This window comes from Bos grunniens, chromosome 3 (genome assembly GCF_055505025.1).
Source record: "Bos grunniens cultivar Pamir isolate PY7600 chromosome 3, Bosgru_T2T1.0, whole genome shotgun sequence".
NCBI classification, from domain to species: Eukaryota; Metazoa; Chordata; class Mammalia; order Artiodactyla; family Bovidae; genus Bos; species Bos grunniens.
Window position 1 is genome coordinate 80923933 of NC_141167.1, and position 22348 is coordinate 80946280.

The following is a 22348-nucleotide window of genomic DNA, read 5'->3' on the forward strand; positions in this document are numbered from 1 at the left end:
CCTGGCGTGCTGCTATACATGGGGTGGCAAAGAGTCGGACACGACTGAGTGACTGATCTGATCTGATCTGAATAAGTATAAATGGGGCTTTCCTGCTTTCTCAGAGGTAAAGAATCTGCCTGCCAATGCAGGAGACCCAAGTTCAATCCCTGGGTTGGGAAGATCTCTGGAGAAGGAAATGACAACCCTCTCCAGTATTCTTGCCTGTGAAATCCCATGGACAGAGGAACATGGTGGCCTCAGTCTATGTGATCACAAAGAGCTGGATACAAATTAGCAACTAAATGACAACAATAAGAATAAAAGAGTTAAATGAAAATATGATATGACGCTTTTATACTACCCAAGTTGAAAAGAAACTATTTTGGCAATAAGAAATGTAGAAAATTATATTATGTTCATGGGTAGACATCCATTGAGGGCTATAACAATAGTTGTTATATTTATAATGTAACGTATAATTATATACTAATAAAGTACTTAACTGGTTCCAAATAGGAAAAGGAGTTCGTCAAGGCTGTATGTTGTTACCCTGTTTATTTAACTTATATGCAGAGTACATCATGAGAAATGCTGGGCTGGAAGAAGCAGAAGCTGGAATCAAGATTGCTGGGAGAAATATCAATAACCTCAGATATGCAGATGACACCACCCTTATGGCAGAAAGTGAAGAGGAACTAAAAAGCCTCTTGATGAAAGTGAAAGAGGAGAGTGAAAAAGTTGGCTTAAAGCTCAACATTCAGAAAACGAAGATCATGGCATCTGGTCCCATCACTTCATGGGAAATAGATGGGGGAACAGTGGAAACAGTGTCAGACTTTATTTTTTGGGGTTCCAAAATCACTGCAGATGGTGATTGCAGCCATGAAATTAAAAGACACTTACTCCTTGGAAGCAAAGTTATGACCAACCTAGATAGCATATTCAAAAGCAGAGACATTACATTGCCTACAAAGATCCGTATAGTCAAGGATATGGTTTTTCCAGTGGTCATGAATGGATGTGATAGTTGGACTATGAAGAAAGCTGAACGCCAAAGAATTGATGCTTTTGAACTGTGGTGGTGGAGAAGACTCTTGAGAGTCCCTTGGACTGCAAGGAGATCCAATCAGTCCATCCTAATGGAGATCAGCCCTGGGATTTCTTTGGAAGGAATGATGCTAAAGCTGAAACTCCAGTACTTTGGCCAGCTGATGCAAAGAACTGACTCATTGGAAAAGACTCTGATGCTGGGAAGGATTGGGGGCAGGAGGAGAAGGGGATGACAGAGGATGAGATGGCTGGATGGTGTCACCGAAACGATGGACATGAGTCTGAGTGAACTCCGGGAGATGGTGATGGACAGGGAGGCCTGGCGTGCTGCGATTCATGGGGTCGCAGAGAGTCAGACATGACTGAGTGACTGAACTGAACTGAAGGTACTTTTAATATTAAAAATTATTATGAACTAGATGATTTAATCATTTATAAAATTGCTAATGTGGCATAACTAATATCCATATGTACCCAAATATCATTAAAACAAAATTTTATGATCTTTTAGAGAATCACTAGGTAAGTATTGAATAAACAAGTGGCAGAAGAAAGCCAGATGTTTCCAGTTTGTAGGAAGCGGTTAACATCATATCGAAGAAAGGCAACTCAGACAGATATCTACTATGCAATGTTTTGCCTAACAACCCAGTTATAAGCTATATTTAAAGACAATTTCTTAGCCTACAATATTTTACAATGTAGTACTTCTTAATGGGTTTCAGATCAGATCAGATCAGATTTTGAGTTCCTCTTCACTTTCTGCCATAAGGGTGGTATCATCTGCATATTTGAGGTTATTGATATTTCTCCCAGCAATCTTGATTCCAGCTTGTGTTTCTTCCAGTACAGCGTTTCTCATGATGTATTCTGCATATAAGTTCAATAAACAGGATGACAATATACAGGCTTGACAAACTCCTTTTCCTATCTGGAACCAGTCTGTTGTTCCATGTCTAGTTCTAACTGTTGCTTCCTGACCTGCATACAGATTTCTCAGGAGGCAGGTTAGGTGATCTGGTATTCCCGTCTCTTTCAGAATTTTCCACAGTTTATTGTGATCCACACAAAGACTTTGGCATAGTCAATAAAGCAGAAATAGATGTTTTTCTGGAACTCTCTTGCTTTTTCTATGATCCAGCAGATGTTGGCAATTTGATCTCTGGTTCCTCTGCCTTTTCTAAAACCAGCTTGAACATCAGGAAGTTCATGGTTCACATATTGCTGAAGCCTAGCTTGGAGAATTTTAAGCATTACTTTAATAGCGTGTGAGACGAATGCAATTGTGTGGTAGTTTGAGCATTCTTTGGCATTGCCTTTCTTTGGGATTGGAATGAAAACTGACCTTTTCCAGTCCTGTGGCCACTGCTGAGTTTTCCAAATTTGCTGGCATATTGAGTGCAGCACTTTCACAGCATCATCTTTCAGGATTTGGAACAGCTCAACTGGAATTCCATCACCTCCACTAGCTTTGTTCATAGTGATGCTTTCTAAGGTCCACTTGACTTCACATTCCAGGATGTCTGGCTCTAGGTCAGTGATCACACCATCGTGATTATCTGGGTCGTGAAGATCTTTTTTGTACAGTTCTTCTGTGTATTCTTGCCATCTCTTCTTAATATCTTCTGCTTCTGTTAGGTCCATACTATGTCTGTCCTTTATCGAGCCTATCTTTGCATGAAATATTCCTTTAGTATCTCTGATTTTCTTGAAGAGATCCCTAGTCTTTCCCATTCTGTTGTTTTCCTCTATTTCTTTGCATTGATCTCTGAAGAAGGCTTTCTTATCTCTTCTTGCTATTCTCTGGAACTCTGCATTCAGATGTTTATATCTTTCCTTTTCTCCTTTGCTTTTCGCTTCTTTTCTTTTCACAGCTATTTGTAAGGCCTCCCCAGACAGCCATTTTGCTTTTGCATTTCTTTTCTATGGGGATGGTCTTGATCCCTGTCTCCTGTACAATGTCACGAACCTCATTCCATAGCTCATCAGGCACTCTATCTATCAGATCTAGGCCCTTAAATCTATTTCTCACTTCCACTGTATAATTATAAGGGATTTGATTTAGGTCATACCTGAATGGTCTAGTGGTTTTCCCTACTTTCTTCAATTTAAGTCTGAATTTGGCAATAAGGAGTTCATGATCTGAGCCACAGTCCTAATGGGTTTACTAAAATACAAATTATAATTCTAAATATAAGAAGTTATTTTAAAGATTATTTTAATCATTTAAGTTATTTAAATGATTGGAGCTGAAGCTCCAATACTTTGGCCACCTAATGCGAAGAACTGACTCATTGGAAAAGCCCCTGATGCTGGGAAAGATTGAAGGCAGGAGGAGAAGGGGACAACAGAGAATGAGATCATTGGATGGCATCACTGACTGCAAGGACATGAGTTTGAGCAAGCTCTAGGAATTGGCTATGGACAGGGAAACCTGGAGTGTTGCAGTCAATGGGATTGCAGAATTGGACATGACTGAGCGGCTAACTGAACTGAATGTTTATTTGTTTATTTTACCTATTGTGAAAGTGCTAGTCGCTGAGGTCCTTCCTGACTCTTTGTGACCCCGTGGACTGTAGTGTGGCAGCATCCTCTGTTTATAGAATTCTCCAGGCAAAAATACTGGAGTGGGTAGACATTCGCTTCTCCAGGGGAATCTTCCTGACCCAGGGATAGAACCCAATCTCCTACATGATAGGTAGATTCTTTATGATCTGAGCCACCAGGGAAGGGAAGCTTATTTTACCTCTTATTGCTTAACATTTGCTGTTGGCAATTTCTGTAATAGCTACAGTCTTGTGTATGTGTGTGTATGTGTGCAGTCAGTCACTTCGTTGTGTCTGACTCTGCCACCTCATGGACTGTAGCCCACCGGCTCCTCTGTCCCTGGAATTGTCCAGGCAAGAATACTGGAGTGAGTTACCATTTCACACTCCAGGGGATCTTCTCCACCCAGAGATGGAACCAGTCTCTTGTGTCTACTTCACTGGCAGGAAGATCCTTTACCACTAGCACCACCTGAGAAGCCCCAGTTGTGATTGACAGTTTGCTATTTCTCAAAAGGCTCTTTGTTTCTGCTAGCCATCTCGAGTACTAATTTTCCTGCCGTGAGATATGTGAAAGAACCTTTCTAACATCGTGCTTTTCGATATACACTTAAAGAAGCTTGTCATTCATTTTCCATATACAATGAGAATGAAGAAAAGCAGTATTAAACCTAAGGTGGGGCTAAATAATCTCCAGAAACAGAAGCCAAGGCTGATGAAGTTTCAGAAAAATTAATAGTAATTGGTAAAAAGCAGTTAAAGTTCAGATATATGTTTAAGTAAAATGGTTATTATACTTAAAATCCGAGTTTCTAGATAGAAAAACGCACCTCTGCTTTGTTTTACATCCACCAGAAAACCTGTTGTGAGAAGTAAGTGGGAATGACTGGATGTGCAATGCAGAAAACGTCTTACCTGAAGACCTATGGGACCAGGAGGTCCTGGGAAACCTCTGGCACCCTCATCACCTTTTTGTCCAAACATCCCCTGCTGACCTCTGGGACCTGGTTCACCATCACCTCCCTAGAGAAGACCAAGACAAATGATCACAAACTGGAAAAAATCATGATTCTGCCATAAGACATCATAAAAATATAATCATTCCTCATTTAATCAAAGTTGGTCTATTATAAGCAACCAAGTGATAAGTAGGTAAAATTTGTATGATCTGCTGCAAATATACCATTGTTTGTTTTGCTTACATTATTTGATTATGGAATATGACTTATTCTGATTTTTCTCATGTTTACCAAGTGAAATAAGAGCTACATAACAAGGGAAAATAATGTTCAGAATTTCCTACAAATTAAGTACTTCCCAACTGGTTATTAGCTATCTTCCAATGATGTCACAGTGTTTTTTGTTTATAAAGATCAACTTGGCTACCTATATTAGATAATTTAAACTTGATTCAATGTTAAGCATACAAACAAACCTATTACCACATGAAATCGACTGGTTATGTGACAGTTCATGGATCTATCTAATCAGAGAACAGAAAGGACTTAAGATTTGCTGAACAAAGAGGAACACTTACAGCAATTCCAGGGGCACCAACTGGACCTTGAAGACCTGGGGGACCAGGAGGACCCTGAAATGAGATAAAAATCTGTAAATTTGAAACTGAAGCCAGAAGAGCCTGTTATATAGTACAGAACATTTGATTGATCAAAATCTATTAAGCATCTATACACTTCTTGGAGAAAAAGGTTTTTGCATTTAGTGCAGTCAACCATTATTTATTTTACTTCTTGAGCCTCAGAGTTGCTTACTTGCAATCACTTTTAAACTGGCAGTTATTGAAAACATTCTCATCTGTAATACTGTTGATATTTAAAAAAGGATTTCTATGCGAATATTTATAAATCATGTCAAAGTTTCACACTTGAAAATTTTCAAAATACCAGATTTCTTTAGTGAGATATCTATATGTCAAAAAGAGACATGAAAAAGTTCATATATATGATATTTTCCAAAAGAAAAATAGGTTGTGGGGAATTCTATATAGACAGAAAGTAAGGATATATGAAAACCTAGAATTTTTCTCATATGTAAACACATGCAAATTCAGTGTTATGTTTTCAGTAAACCAGAACTCCTTATTTTAAGCAATAGATTTCAGTAGCTTTATGAGTCTTCCATGCATAAACATATTTTCTTAACTGTTTTCTTTCTTTCTTTTTTTTTTTTTTTTTATACAATCAGGCACTATAAAAGATCCAGACACGAGAGTCATGGAATTGTACCGCTCTTTTCCTTAAAACTGCCACACATTGGATACAATGTTTGAAGCATAGGCTCTGGAGATGTGGTTGAGGGACTACCAGGGTACCTTTCAGGTTTCCACTAGGTCAGTGTCTTTTTCATAGCAACACAAAGATGTTATCTGTGTTTAAACCATATGGTATTTGAACTAACAGTGTAAAAGCAATGGAGGGGAAAACTGCAGATAGTTTAGTCTCATTCTGAGGTTTTAAGGTTTGAATTATTTCATTTCTTAACACAAAGTTTTGAAAAGAGGTTTTATTAGAATTGACCAAATCTCAAACTGAATAGTTACTGCAGAGGTAATATAGTAGTAATACTATAGGGAGACATAAGGAAATAGTAATATGAAGAAATATCCATAGTTAATAGCAAAAGAAATTAAATTAATAATCCCCCTCAATAAGAAGTAGGAAACTCACGTTTTCTCCTTTGTCACCCTTGCTGCCTTTTTGTCCTGGTTCACCAATTTCACCCTGAATTTGAAATATTTGAGTTAAAATTTATATCTAATATGCCATACCTGCCATTGCATTATGATCACTATCATCTTATGACTAAATTATGTGCTAGCATTTAATGTCACTATTTAAATTGGAAAAGCCTACTGATCACTCTGCTGTATTGACTAATATTGCTGTCTAGATCATTTTCTATATGATAAGCATATAGAAAAACAAAAGTCAACTGAACTCTGAGGAATATTACAGCGGGGATTTTCAATTCACAAAATCAATGTCATCTGAAATAACACCAGTATAAACTGATAATGGAAATACACTGATTTATATAAAAATATAATTACACATTAATCAAATTTCAATCTATTTTTTCTCCTAGTTTTCCAACTGCTAAAGTATAATGCATTATCAGCACACTGGTTAACAAATTTTGTTATATAATTTCACAGTAATGCTAGAAAGTATATTCAATTCAAACACAACACAGCTATACATTTAAAATCAAGATCTTAGAATCTCCACTTACATATTAGTAAAAAATAGAGAAGTACAGGATTATCAAAGATGTATGCAGCTCATTCTTAAATTTTAACCCTACAATATCCAAGACACCATGGTTAAATGTATACAACTAATTACTCGAATTTCACATTTATCTGAGAAACATTAAAAACAGATAAGAGTTTTTGGCATCTGCTAATTTTTCTCACTACCATTGTTCATGTCTTGTTTAGATCCCACATACTATTTCACAGGAAAATTCTAATTCTAAGCCCCTAAATTAAAACTTTTGAGCACAAGAAAGCTATATTGAAACTTTGAAAAATATATCTTTAGATTTTATATCTAATCTTAAGAAAGATTATATCTAGGATTTTTGAGAAAAAATTTATTTTTCATGGTATGTACTAACATAAATAAAGAGTACTCACCTTGTCTCCATCTTCTCCAGGGGAGCCAGCAGGCCCCGCAGGCCCGGGGAGACCCACAGGGCCTTGTACTCCATCTCTCCCTGCAGGACCTTGGGGACCTTTTTCTCCCTGCATTGAAAATCCACCAAGTCATTACTTGGCTGTAAGAAACCTATGAATTTGCCACTCATAATTTATAAGTGAAGCTACAAGAGTCATACCCTGGCTTCCATATTTAACAAGGAAATTGTTTTGATTTTCACCCAAAATGCATTTTCTCAGTAGCAAATAATAACATGAAATATCCCACATTATTTCGTGACTAAGAACACTACCATTGCTAACCATTTATGAATCTCATAAAAAATAATCAACAATCAACAAAAATAATCAATAGAATTTTCCTTTGAACCACACATTTTCAAATCAAGCATTATATATTAAAAATCAGATGCTTAATGTTTTTGAAAACTGACCCTTTATGTTACTGACCCTTTATGTTGTTCTGTATTGCTATTGAAATAGCTGGGCAGTGGCTGGTAGGCCTCAAAAACCATACAATGCATTTGCTCATATGCCCAACTTTATAATATGCTTTATATGTAGATGTTTTTCATTTTTAACAAATGTTTCATGAATTTTTCTAGATTTTGGTATTTCAATTTTCTTGCTTTTGATTCAGAATGAAAAGGTTGTTAGCTTCTTAAAATTTTTTCTTTATCTTTTGACGGTGGCATTATTTTCCTCTTTTAAAATTTAAGTATATTGTATAATTGAAAAAGTAGAGCCTTGGTAATGAAGATGGCAAAAATTCCTTTCCTAAAAGTGAAGACCTCATCAGTTCTGCACAGAGTTATTTTTTTATTGTATTTGGTAGTTCTATCTTTCCTCCTGTTATACAATCTGGGAATCCATGTCGTTAGTTCCTGCCTTTACATTATCCTGACCCCACTATCTACCCGCTTCCCTATCCCTTACCACCTCCTTTCCAAGTTTTATCTCTTGAATATATTTACTTCACTTTATCTCCACCATTAATATCTTATCCCAAAATACTAGTAGCCTTCCTCTGAACTGTTGAAATACCTCCTTCCTATCTCACATCTATTCTTACTTCCAAACTATTTCCTATGTTGTAACTGGAGAGACAGATCATCTTAACAACATTCTTTAGTCAATTTACTTGTTTACCATTCCTAAGATAAAGAGCAAGCTGCTAGTGCAGTCTCCCTATTACCTGGTTTCTACTCCCTTTGCCATTGCTCTGTATTTCAACTCCTCTAGATCTTTTTTTAAACTTGATGACATTTCCTTCCTGTTACTTGGCCTGAGCATGTGTTGTTCATTTGCCTGGAATGCCCCTAGGAGGACCCTCTACTTAGTTAATTCCTCCTCATCTTTTTAATTCCATCATCAATGCCCTGTCCAAGGAAAGGCTCTGACTCCAGCTGAGGTCTTTCTGTCATAATCTGATATATATCAGTACATTTCTTTATGTCATTAACCAGAGTTTGTAATTATACATGTACTTTGTGATTCTTTGATTATTTTCCAATGCTCCATCAGACAATAAACTGTGAGAGAAGAAACTGTTTCTGTATTCCATTGTATCTTCCTGGCCTGTGGCCCACAGTAGCCATTTAAGGAGTATTGAATTAATCTATTGCTTAATGACAAAAATAAATATCTATAAAACAACTTTTATAAGTTTATTACTTTATTGGGTTCCATATGATCTCATTTTTCAAAACTATGTCATAATCATCATTTAATAATATCTCCATTGTCACACTGGAGACCTTTTATTTCATTCAAATTAAATATTACAATGTCACAAACCTATCTCCACTTATAAAGTGTGTTATGCTATTCACAGTGAATGTCACTACTTTGAAAACATCAACTGATTCAGATATTTCTCCCTAATTTGAATTTCCTTCATAATCTGAACTCCAAAAATTGAATCTATGAGAGTATGTATAAATTAAACAGATTAATTCTTATCTGCCTTTATTATAGTACACATAATCACTTGCCAGGAATCACCTGCTGTTTATTTCTTTTGATCCTGGTATGAGTAGAATCAGGGATAACCTTTCAACAGATCTATAACAATCTAAATTTAGATTCTTCATTTTATAACCCTGCAAGATGGTAAATGCCTCCCCTATTATGGATATCTTGGCCCATAACCTACAGGACTACCAGAAACATCGCTGATCTCTCCTTAAGCAATGTTTATTTCATTACTTCTACTTCTTCATCAATATTAATAGCTGAATATTACATTAACACTGATAAAATTAGCTAATCATCCCCATGTCCTTTGTTTGACTCTGTGTGAACTTAGCCTTATCCACACCCTCAACTTTTATTCTAATTCACCAAATCCATTCCTTCTGATTCAAAAGCTAATTTATGCATTTATTTTCTAGTTATTAATTAATATTTTGATGAAAACTCTGGTTTATACCCTATGATGATCCTACAAAGTGAAAGAACTACAATTTCATCTACTCATCACAAAATATCAAGGTATTTTTTTTTTCAGAGATAAGGAAACAAAGGTTTAGAGATGTTAACATCCCAAATAATGAACAAAATAAATAACAGAACTGAGCTCCCAGCTCAATTCTTATTGGCTCAAAGCCAGCAACGTTACTTTATTCTGACATCCTTAACTTCCTCACTTTTCATTGATTATTTCTTATTATTTGTTAAGTAGATAAATATAAACTGAAAGTGAAAGTTAAGTCATGTCCAACTTTTTGCGACCCCATGGACTATAGCCAACCGGGCTCCTCTGTCCATGGGATTTTCCAGGCAAGAATACTGGAATGGGTTGCCATTTCCTTCTCCAGGGAGATAAATATAACCGCATCACAGTAATAATAATAACCAGAGGCAATGCATTCAATTTTGCTAGTACTACCACCTCCTGCCTCCTTATTCTTCTAGGCTCAGGCTTAACTGAAGTGTTCTGTATGCACTTATTCCACTCCTTTATCATCCACCTTCTTTTTGAACCCCACTGCAATTACCCTGAAGTCTTGAATGCCCAATGACCAAATCCTGGTCTGTCTTATCTTTTGTTCTCAACTTTGAGTATTCTTGATCACTTACAACATTCAACAAAGGAAACTCTTTTCTCTCTTGGCCTTCATGATAGTGTGCCACTGGATATATTCCATATCACTCACAGACAGTCTCTCTTGCTCTCCCTCTTACTGGATCCTTTCAGAACTCTCACCATTACAATTTTCCCTAAAGAGTCTAGATCTTTCTTCTCTTCCCTCAATACTGCATCAAATGGAGACTCAATAATACAGTTCCTACATCAAACTTATTCTAAATAACTCCCAGATTTGCAATCCTGACTTGGATCATTCTCTTTTCAATTATATTTACATGTTCTTGAAACTGAAAATAATGTTTCCTTGTACCTACACCTACTAATGCCTAATCAATTTATGGTCAATATATTGACTTCACTGTGTTTTGGATCTGGCATCCCCCATTTCTATAGCAGCCTCAGACAGATGTATTATCTACATAGCTTCCTATCTGTAGTCCTTCAAGCCAGTACGTCCCTAATACAATTAGTAGGTTTCTTCAATAATCATTCTTTCCATCAAAATATTTCTATTAATGCACTTAGGTAGAAAAAGTTTTAGCTTTCTTTTCTTTACCTGCTTTCCAGCACCCCCTATTCCTCCAAGTTTCTTATCTGGATGATTAATTTGGGGATACAGATTAGGCCAGTTATTGCCAGAGGTCATATGGATATTCATGGCTCTCATTTTCCATTTTCTCCCTTCCAAGGTGGTTGTTTGGTAGGTAAATAGACCAAGGACTTGCCTTTCACAGATCACTAGCTTGTCTTTCTTTCTTTATGCAAGCCTTAACTTACTGATAGTTATATGACAAATTATAATACAAGTTGTTCAGAGGAGTTAAGAACGAAGAGGTAAAAGGCTTCATGTAACATCTAAGCCAATGTCTCTGTCAGTTTTTACTAAACTTCTGCATGGAGGTTTATGAATACTTTCACCCCACACTTCTATAAGAATGTTATGCTAACCATCTTCAATCCTTTATTTATTGTTCTTTAATAAAAGAACAATAGAATGAACATCTTGGACTTTTTTTCATGGTGGGAATGACTGAGAGAGAATGGATGGGCAGAGCATTCTCCTTTCCCTTCCGACTCATTCTATCAACTAATACCAAAACCCAGGCCAAATCTTAGCTCTTAAAAAGGCTTTTGATCAATAATTTCTCCTCTACATCACTGAAGTAACTTATTATAACTTTCAATACTTTTCCATATTCTTACATTCATTTCAATATTTTCTCTTCATAAATTCTAGGTATTTAACCAAGTTAAAACCCAGAATTCAATTATCTTCAGGGAATTCTGGACTTCTCTAATAAGTATTATGTAGTCTCAATTTACACTTAAAGCAATGCATATTCTTTTTCTCTGTATACATTCTTAATTGTGCTGTGCCAAAATATGAGTGCCCTGGATTTTTGAATGAAAATCAAAAATGTCCTGAATGAGTGAAATGTCCTGAATCTGTGTTTTATACTCCCTTCCAGTGCACAGTATACTATAAAGGTTTTATAGACAAATCTTTAGTTTCTGAGATTGGTTGGAAATTATAGAAATTCTAAGAGGGAGACAAAGAACAATTTTTTATGCTTTTCCATTAACATCTCAGAAAACAATGTCTAAATTTTCTTCAAATGTATTTGAAGCTGGAAATGTATTGCTTTAAAAAATTTTCAGCAATTAAAAATGCTTTTTCTGTCACCCAAAAATTCCACCCACAGGTGATATCATCCTACCCTAATTATTCTAAGTGTTTCTAAAAGGTAGTAGACTACAGAAAAACAATCATTGTAATTTGAAAATACTAAAAAAAAAATCACAAACATTAATGGCAATGGACAATGAAAGCAACATGCTAAATCAGACTGAACTTGCTAAAACTAAGGCCTTAGTGATAAAAAGGTATTTTGAAGATTATAGGCTTAAACTAAACTACATATGTCAAGACTTACATATACACAAAAGTATTGAACTCATATTTTTGCTTATGATGGTCAGCAACTTTTATATACATTTACTGGGTTTTTGCTTTAACCATGGTGGATGAGAGAATGCTTTAACTTTCTTTTTGGAAAATTAATATGATTAAATCAAAAACAGTAACAAAATTAGGAAAGGAAGCTTGATGATGAAATATAAATCTAATGAATATAATACACTGATTATTTAAATATAAATTTTTTAAACAGTAGATATAAGATAAAATAATTGACCAGATATTTTCCACCTCTTTCACTGTAGATCAAAACATAAATTACATAAAAAAGGGCAGCCACTCCCTATGTGTTTCACTTACAGACTATGAAAGTGATTGGAAATGAAGTTGTATATTGGAAATGAAGTATAGTTTTGTATAAGAGTGAAAAGTGCTCATTTTTCTAACTCTATGCTGTAAACTATAGTTTTAATCAAAAGTCCAATTTTAGAAGGACTTTTAAAAGGAGCAAAATCAGAAGCTTTTACATTAATAATATCCAATTCCCTCACAGGTATTAGGGCTTCATAAAGTGTGGAAAATGTCATCTTACTTAATTGAATTTGAAGTTTTCTGTATTATAAATACAAAAAGAAGTATGTTTACATGGCAGGCACATATGCAGAAAGAATGCAGTGGAGTAAGAAGAGCTAATATCCTTGAATAAAAAGTAATAACTTGTGCAGGGTAGCAGTATAATATATTTCCTCCTTGAAATTACTTACTGGAGCACCTTTCTCTCCAGCTGGACCAGGGGGACCCTGGGGTCCTGGCCGCCCTGGCAAACCAATTGGGCCAGCTGTTCCTGCTGATCCACGTTCTCCTGGTGAGCCCTAATATAGGGGAAAAAAGGTATCTTGTTATTAAAGATGGAAAAAGAGATACTTAAGAATCACTATTCAGTATTGACATCTTATAGTTTGTATAACATAAAAATCACTTTCAGATAACTTTAAAATTTCAGAATAATACTCACAATTTAAAAGATTAAATTCTAGCCCCAATATTAAGCACAGATATTAAAGTTAAGAAATACTGATAAGAAGAAAACTATTTCAAAATAATATATCTTTAACATTTTATAGACATTTTCTTTTTCATTTAAGTGTTCATAATTGTTCACAATGCTTTATAAAACATAAATGCAACAGGACCTTACTATACAATTTTCTCCCTGTATTATCATGAATTGGCAGGTTACATTGTCTAAGACTAACATTTTCAAAATGATTTCTGTACTTCACCTTAAACTCGCTCAATCACAATTTCTAAGTCTTAAAAATAAGTTCAGAAATTGTCATTGCATTAATGTACAAATATAATGTTTTACATAATAAAGTTTAATAATCACTATCCCAGAGCTTGGACTTTTTCCAAGAAAATAAGTCCTTAAATTTATCTTAGAGTCCTATAGGGATCATTTGGTTTTATTATGAACACTAGACAGATAATTCACATTTGAGTAGATATGCCCATTTGAATTTCAAAATAGATGCCATATGCTTTAAATTATTTTGCTTTAAAAATACTTAATATGTAAAATTTTAGAAAGTGTGGGTACTGCCTTCATGTTAATTATCTTATGAAAAATTTTTAAAAAGTGTTATTTAAAGCAAAAAAAAAGAAATGAAAACATAGATCTACTAAGTCATATAAAGCTCAAAGTTAACCTTTTACCATCTTCAATTTTATTTAATGAAAGATAACAAGAATAATGTCTTTGGATTAAACTCCTAGATGTGTGGCTAAGTTATAATTTATTCTTTTAATTCAGGAGGAACTAAATGTGAAATATTAGAAAATATGATTTTTAGCAGATTCCCTTAATAATTAAGAAGTCTAGATAATATCATCATTTTAAAACTCAAATGATTTAAAAAGCTGGAAAATGCAGTACTTTCACATTTTTAACTAATATTATTCCGCCTATGTAATTAGAAATAATTTTATTTTACAAATATGAATTACTGACTTTGTTCTATTTTTATTAGCTAGGACACTAATTACATATGAACATAAAAACAATGATAATGACAACAACTTGTGTTAACATAGTACTTTACAATTTAAAAGTCAGTTTAACACTTATTTGTCACTTTACTCCCAGAAAGATTCTGTGGAGCTTTTGGTGCAGCTGTAGAATCTTCCTGACCCAGGAATCAAACCGGGGTCTACTTGCACTGCAGGCAGATTCTTTACCAACTTAACTATTGGGGAAGCCCAGGAATAGAATAGCAGTCTTAAAAGATGAAGAACATAAGAAGTTAAGTGTCCTTCCCATAATCAGGGAACTAGTCAAGAGCAACCCTGACCAAGGACTCTTCCCTGGGCTTTACTTCATAAAGCCACCCATTGCTTCTCGGAAAATGAAGACATTAACAACTCTCAGGGGCTATCGAATTGTAATTTCTCTAAATGTAGCACCTATTCAATTTTATTGAACTATTCCTTGATTGCAGAGGATTACAAACTATTTCTGTCTTATAATATACATGACCCTGCTAATTTAACTTACATGCAGAGTGCATCATGCGAAATGTCAGGCTGGATGAAGCACAAGCTGGAATCAAGATTGCTGGGAGAAATATCAATAACCTCAGATATGCAGATGACACCACCCTTCTGGCAGAAACTGAAGAACTAAAGAGCCTCTTGATGAAAATGTAAGAGGAGAGTGAAAAAGTTGACTTAAAGCTCAACATTCATAAAACTAAGACCATGGCATCTGGTTTCATCACTTCATGCCAAATAGATGGGGAAACAATGGAAACAGTGAGAGACTTTTTGTGGGGAGAGGCTCAAAAATCACTGCAGATGGTGATTGCAGCCGTGAAATTAAAAGACACTTGCTCCTTGGAAGAAAAGCTATGACCAACCTAGACAGCGTGTTAAAAAGCAGAGACATTATTTTGCCAGCAAATGTCTGTCTAGTCAAGCTCTGGTTGTTCCAGTAGTCATGTATGGATGTGAAACTTGCACTGTAAAGAAAGCTGAGCACCAAGGAACTGATGCTTTGAACTGTAGTGTTGGAGAAGACTCTTGAGAGTCCCTTGGACTGCAAGGAGATCCAACCAGTCCATTCTAAAGGAGATCAGTCCTGAATATCCATTGGAAGGACTGATGCTGAAGCTGAAACTCCAATACTTTGGCCACCTGGTGCGAAGAACTGACCCTGGAAAGATCGAAGGCAGGAGGAGGAGACAACAGAGGATGAGATGGTTGGATGCTATCACCAATTCAATGGACATGAGTTTGAGTAAGCTCCTGGAGTTCGAAAATGGACAGGGAAGCCTGGTGTATTGCAATCCATGGGGTGGCAAAGAGTCGGACACAACCGAGCGACTGAACTAAACAGAACTGAACTGACAAGACTATTTACTATGTAATTTCTTGACATTTTTTGGCTACATATACAAGCTACATAGAGTACTCTTTTTATTTTGTGAGGTATCTGAAAATTAAAGCAATTAAAATGAATAGAAATTATACAAATTTTAGATTATTGGGAACAACTTAAGAGTAACACTAGAAAACTAATGTTGTCTCATTTTCTTTAAGACTAACTGGACCACTGTTATGGTTGTTTTATTATAGGATATTTTAAACTTAGGAAATAGAAATCATTTGAGAAACTTCACTAAAAGTATAGTTAAAAAATCATGGAATTTGAACTTGATATAAACAAGTGACATTTTTGAGTTATAATAAGTATACATTTTAAAAACAAACTCAGGAATTGCTGTGCAGATGGATAATAATCAAGTTATGTGAAAATTTTATTTTTATCAACCACATTAATCAAATATGAAAGAAAAACAATTGCAAAGGAAAATTTTATTTAGTATTTTTTAAATAAAAAGCATCTGCCCTCTGTCAAAATGTTATTTTTAATTTAATAATATTAAAATATTTTATGTAAAAGAGTCAACCACAAGCAGTGTGACTGTTAACCAGGTGGCAAGACTTTGGGTGAATGATACCAGAGGCCAGTGCAGAAAATAAAAAGGAGAATCATCTGAGTGCATTTAACAGGTACAGTCCTAAAAGTGAAAGGAATGCAAAGATCAGTCTTATAAGTGACAGAGAAGTCAAAGAGGAAAAGTGGAGGAAGAGGAGAAGGGCAGGGGAGATAATAAAATGAACAATGTGTAACAGAGAAAGGAGCAGGAAGACAAGGAGAAAAAGAAGAGCAAGGACATTGAAATTGAGAGAAACACAAAGGTGTGCCCTGAATTACAGAAAAGAGAGGAATAAAAATTTCAGCAATGAAAGTAGTCTTTTTTGGTAAAAGTGTAAACAGAAAGGTCACAAGTGGCAAAGTAGTAAATAATCTTAGGTTGTGAAGATCCTCTGGAGGAGGAAATGGCAACCCACACTCCAGAATTCTTGCCTGGAGAATCCCATGGACAGAGGAGCCTCGTGGGCTACAGTCCATGGGGTCAGAGTCAGATGCAACTGAGCACACACACACACACACACACACAAACAGAAGACAATATACGTGTGACCAGAGTGATTCTTTTTCATTCCAAGAAAACACTATCATCCTTAAAGATTAGTCTTTACTTATCTGAAAATCTAATTTCTTGAGGATCAATGTGCATATAAGGTGGCTGTATTGCATTTTTAACATTTTACCTATAAAATCTCACACAAGCATTATTACCCATTAGAGTTATCAATCTAAACTAAGTATCCAATTTAAGTGCTGGGATATTTCATTTGCAATTGATGATACAAATTGTAAAGAGATACATTTTAACTTCTCAGGCCACGAAATCTTTCTCTTTGATCCTGTTTTTAAATTTAAATCCCAGCTTTTCAAAGACTACCTGAGGAAGACATCACTTTAAACTGTGTTAAGATTGACAGCTATGAGACCAAAATGATAAAAGAAGAGATTCACTAGAAAGCAGATGTGTATTTTAAGAGAATTTATTATTTTCCAACTAATGACCCTACTACACACTTATTGTATTAAGTACTTTACATGTGCAATATAATTTAACTCCTGTGCAACTTGTTTATTTCTCAGGTAAAGGCCGTAAGGCTCAGGGTCTCACTCATGTGCCCTGTTTCAGTTTCTTCCTGCAATACAGAGTACTTCACAGTGGTGAAGAAAAAATTCCTACTTGCTTGTACCACTATAATTTACACATATTATGCTAAATTTTAATAAGTATAAGAAATAGAGGCCAATTAAAGCCACTTGTACCAGAATAAGTTCATGTTGGTTGAATACTTTCTAAAATGAGAAAGAATTAATGGCAATGCTTATTGCCTTTGTCCAAATAGTTATACAGTTCATTTGAACTGTGCTATATAAAACTCAATAGAATTTTTGCCCTTTGTCACTATTATTTATTATTTTAATTTTTACAATGAAGAATTATTTTTAGTTTTGAGAACTATTTAACACATGTGACAAAGTAGGACTTTTTCATTACCTTCCAGCTCTGATTTTCCCTTTCTTATATGTAGAAATATGTGAAATCAGTGAAAGAGGAGAGTGAAAAAGCTGGCTTAAAAGTCAACATTCAAAAAACTAAGATCATGGTGTCCGATTCCATCACTTCATGGCAAATCCAAGGGGACAAAATGAAAGCAATGACAGATTTTATTTTGTTGGGCTCCAAAGTAACTACGGGCAGTAACTGCAGTCATGAAATTAAAAGACGCTTGCTGCTTGGAAGGAAAGCTATGACAAACCTAGACAGCATGTTAAAAAGCAAAGACATCACTTTGATGAAAAAGGTCCATCGCCAAAACTATGGTTTTTCCAGTAGTCAAGAACGAATGTGAGAGCTGGACCATAAAGAAGGCTGAGCGCTGAGGAACTGATGGCTTCAAACTGTAGGGGTGGGAAGACTCTTGAGAGTCCCTTGGATTGCAAGGAGATCAAACCAATCAATCCTAAAGGAAACCGGCCCTGAATATTCACTGGAAAGACCGATGCTGAGGCTGAAGTTCCAATACTTTGACCACCTGATGTGAAGAGCTGACTCACTGGAGAAGACCCTCATATTGAGAAAGATTGAAGGCAAAAGGAGAAGAGGGTGGTAGAGGATGAGATGGTTAGATAGTATCACTGACACAATGGACATGAATTTGAGCAAACTCCAGAAGAGAGTGAGGTACAGGGAAGCCTGGCATGCTGCAATCCTTGGGGTCAAAAAGAGACAAGACTTAGCAACTGAACAACAACAAATATACAGAAGTCAAAATAGTTTGAGTTCATGCATTTTTTGAGAACATATTTATCCTTTATTTTCTCAGAAAAATATTAATATAATCACACTAAGAAATTTTGTTTTACTTTACATTATAGATTGTTATGTGAAAATTGTTTCTTTGTCAATATTGTTTCTATGTGAAAATACTAAATCTCTCATTATCCCTCTAAAACGATGCACCCATTTATACATCTGATTGTTTGGTCCCATTTATCTTCTACCTTGGACAGTCCTTGGTCTTTCCCTGTACTGTTAAAATTCCAACCACTCTTTATGCTCAGGATGACAACCTCCTCTGTCCAAAGTTGTATTATTCTGAGAATTTAAATCATGAGACATAATTCTAAATATTCCTTACACAGTTACCATTGTACCCTAGGTTTTCTACTATTATTTTCTGAAGGCATTAATATAGCATTTGTAGCTGAATTTTGTCCTGTAAATACTCATGATTTGATTTCATCATGAATATTTCCGAAGCTTAAAATAATAACTGTATGTATTACATAACTACAAATAATAATATACTTAAGAACATAATGATACAATTAGATATATGCACTAGTCTTTTATAAATTATGGGTATGTTAAAAAAATTTAATTCCTAAATAAACTCATGTGTAGTCAGTAGAAATTTACCAAATTTGCAGATGAATATCAATTGAATATATACTTTCCACAGAGGATGTGGTTATATAATTGAGAAATATGTATTATCTTAATAAGACACTATAATTGACACATGAAAATAACTCACAGCTTTTATTTAAGAAAAGAATGCTTGTTAATTTTATAGTGAAGTATATTTAATATCCAAAAATAATCAAATAAATATTTTCACATATATCAAGCAGAGAAATAATGCTAATTTGAATCATTGATAATATGTATAGTTGGTAGATATAATATACTATCTTTATTGCAAACTTAACTATTTTAATTACTCCCTGAAGCATTCCTAATATTAAATTTCAGATTGCCATCTTGCTTGTGAAACCTGCATTAAGATTAACAATAAAAACACTTTGCTTCCTTGAAGTTAAAAAAAAGTGCTTATAATCTTGTCACAGCTCATTAACTATGAAACAGTGGATTAAAACAAGAAGAGACATTTCCAATGAATATTTTTGCCCTAAGGTACAATTGCAATTTCTTTCCTATTAGTTATTTCAAACATACTATGTCTAGATATTTTTGATAACAGCATATTCTGCAATGATTTTATATTACATATCTATAAATGGAAAAGTGAAAATCTCTGATGATACCTACTGATTAAACACATGCTATTACAAACTTACGGATCTTATTTAAATAGTCCCAGGTCAGTTTTTAAAAGAATAAGTTTTATGAATCCTTTAATCCCAGTTGAATCACTTATGAAAGTTCATTAAAAATGAAAATTTAAACCCACTATCAAAAAGAGAACCATTTACACATTTAACAAAAATATAGAGAGACTCTACTCTCTTGTGACTCAGACAGAATACAAAATGTATTATGGCAGGTATCAGCCCTTAAGAAACTCACCGTGTAAATGCAATTTTTCCATAAAGTGTAGACATTTATAGCTACAGAATTTATTGTATTGCTCTATAACTGGCTATAGTAAAGAACAGAGGGCTTTATATTTGTCAGATAAATGAACAATTACATCTAAGAGGAATACTTTGAGTTTAAGCATAGTTTAAATGGATAATGATAGTCTCCCAAAGGTAACAGTTTTGCTTGTTTTTTATATGGATCTAAAGTCCTTCAAGTTCTGACTGACACATAGCAAGCCCTAAGTAACGGTGTCACTGTGTATGTGATCTTTTCCTTTTCAGCTCTGAAACCACTAGTTTTCCCAGCTTGAACAAACTGATTAACTTCTATTTGGCTCAATTTTCTCCCAATAAAATGGAAACAACAATAAATTGCCCTCTTTTTTTTTTCTGGTATTAATGTAATGATACATCTAAAGTCTGTCTTAAACTTTGAATGCAACAGATGTTGGAGTAGTGTACATGAACAGCTTTAATCCAAAAGTAGATATGCAATCTCAAATGATTGTAGAAGTAAAATTTTATAAAAGAGAAAATTAAGATAAAAATTGATATGCAATATATCTAAGACCACACCGTTAAGAGCAGAACTTTTCCCACAAAATAGTATTTTTAATACTAATTTAACTTTTTGTTTATGTACTCAACAATATAGCAGTGATACTGTCCCATCAAAACTGCTTAACTAGAGGGAAAAAGAGGCTACAAGCTATAAAAATATTTCCTCAATTTAAATTGCAATGGACACAAGATAAATTAAAAGCTTCCCAGATGGCACTAGTGGCAACCAACCCCTGGGCCAATGCAGGACACTTAAGAGACGCGGGTTCCATCTCTGGGTGGGCAAGATCCCCTGGAGAAGGAAATGGCAACCCACTCCACTATTTCCGCTTGGAATATCCCATGGACAGAGGAGCTGGCAGGCTCCATAGGGTCACAGAGCCAGACACAACTGAAGTGTGTTACACAACAGCAAAGGTGTGTAAGGAATTACCAAAATTATGATGGCCATAATATCATTAAGTATATTCTGTTATTTTAATACTAAATAGCAAGCACTAACTGAAGACTGGACATTTGCCTATTTTTTAAAGACAGAGGAATTTACATTTTTCTAATCAGTGACCTTTCTTTAAGTTTGTGTTAGCTTTATCGTCTTCTGAAGTCCTTTTCCCTAAACTTTGCAATGGTAATAAAGTCAACAGCATCAGCTTATTTCCTTGGAGCAGTGAGAATAGTGATTATTTTTCTAACTTCACACACAAGAGAACACCAGACAAATATTTTCTGTTATGTTCACTAGGTGTTTCATATTCTGAGGAGCATTTGTAAAAAAAAAAGGTATTCAGAGAAATCATCTCATCTGCTTTCAGTTAAAAGGCAGCCCACTAGAGAGAAGAAAAAAAAAAAAAAAACAAACGCAAATACAAGTTCTTAGGAACAGAGCTAGTTACACAAGTACGAAGCAAAGAAAGGAAAAGGTCTAGCACTTTCTTTTTAAAGCCAAGTTAATCTTCATGGCAAAACTAGTTTGAGGTAATTCTCACTCTCCAGATTACATGAATTTGAGATCAGATAAGCTGAAAATTGATGCTTCTGAACTGTGGTGTTGGAGAAGCTCTTGAGAGTCCCTTGGGCTGCAAGGAGATCCAACCAGTCTATCCTAAAGGAAATCAGTCCTGACTATTCATTGGAAGGACTGATGCTGAAGCTGAAACTCCAATACTTTGGCCACCTGATGCAAAGAACTGACTCATTGTATAAGACCCTGATGCTGGGCAAGATTGAAGGCAGAAAAAGGGGACGACAGAGGACGAGATGGTCGGATGCCATCACCAACTCAATGAACATGAGTTTGAGTAAACTCCGGGAGTTGGTGATGGACAGGGAAGCCTGGTGTGCTGCAGTCCATGGGGTAGCAAAGAGTCGGACATGACTGATAGACTGAACTTAACTGACTGAAGCTGAAAATTCAGATAAAATATCAAGCATTACTAGAATTTAAAACATAAGTACTGAGTGACTAAGTGAAAGTCTTACAATGTCTCAGTCTTTAGTCACTGACCCCACAACCACCTCTCTACCTGATTAATCCTGATTGCATGCCACCTATGGTCTAAGTGGATCCCAATATAGAAAGTGTACTTCATCTTTCAAAAGAATAACATGTGACCCAGTTAGTAAGCGAAATCCTTCTAAAAACTTGTCTAGCTCCTTGTTTGAGGAATAAGTAAAATGCCAGTAAAGAAGAAGATTCTCTGGAATA

The 22348-nt window shown here is 35.0% G+C and overlaps 1 protein-coding gene across 3 annotated transcripts in view; it reads right to left on the reverse strand.

The window, feature by feature from the left end:
* Window positions 1-22348, reverse strand: part of COL11A1 (collagen type XI alpha 1 chain) — a 225292-nt gene that overhangs the window by 50441 nt on the left and 152503 nt on the right. For all 3 annotated transcript variants that reach the window (XM_086394454.1, XM_086394456.1, XM_086394455.1), the window contains 5 exons: window positions 13031-13138; window positions 7237-7344; window positions 6266-6319; window positions 5116-5169; window positions 4494-4601 (listed from right to left, as the gene is read on the reverse strand). In XM_086394454.1, the coding sequence (XP_086250580.1) occupies window positions 4494-4601; window positions 5116-5169; window positions 6266-6319; window positions 7237-7344; window positions 13031-13138 (432 nt within the window). The remainder of the gene's footprint in view (window positions 1-4493; window positions 4602-5115; window positions 5170-6265; window positions 6320-7236; window positions 7345-13030; window positions 13139-22348) is intronic.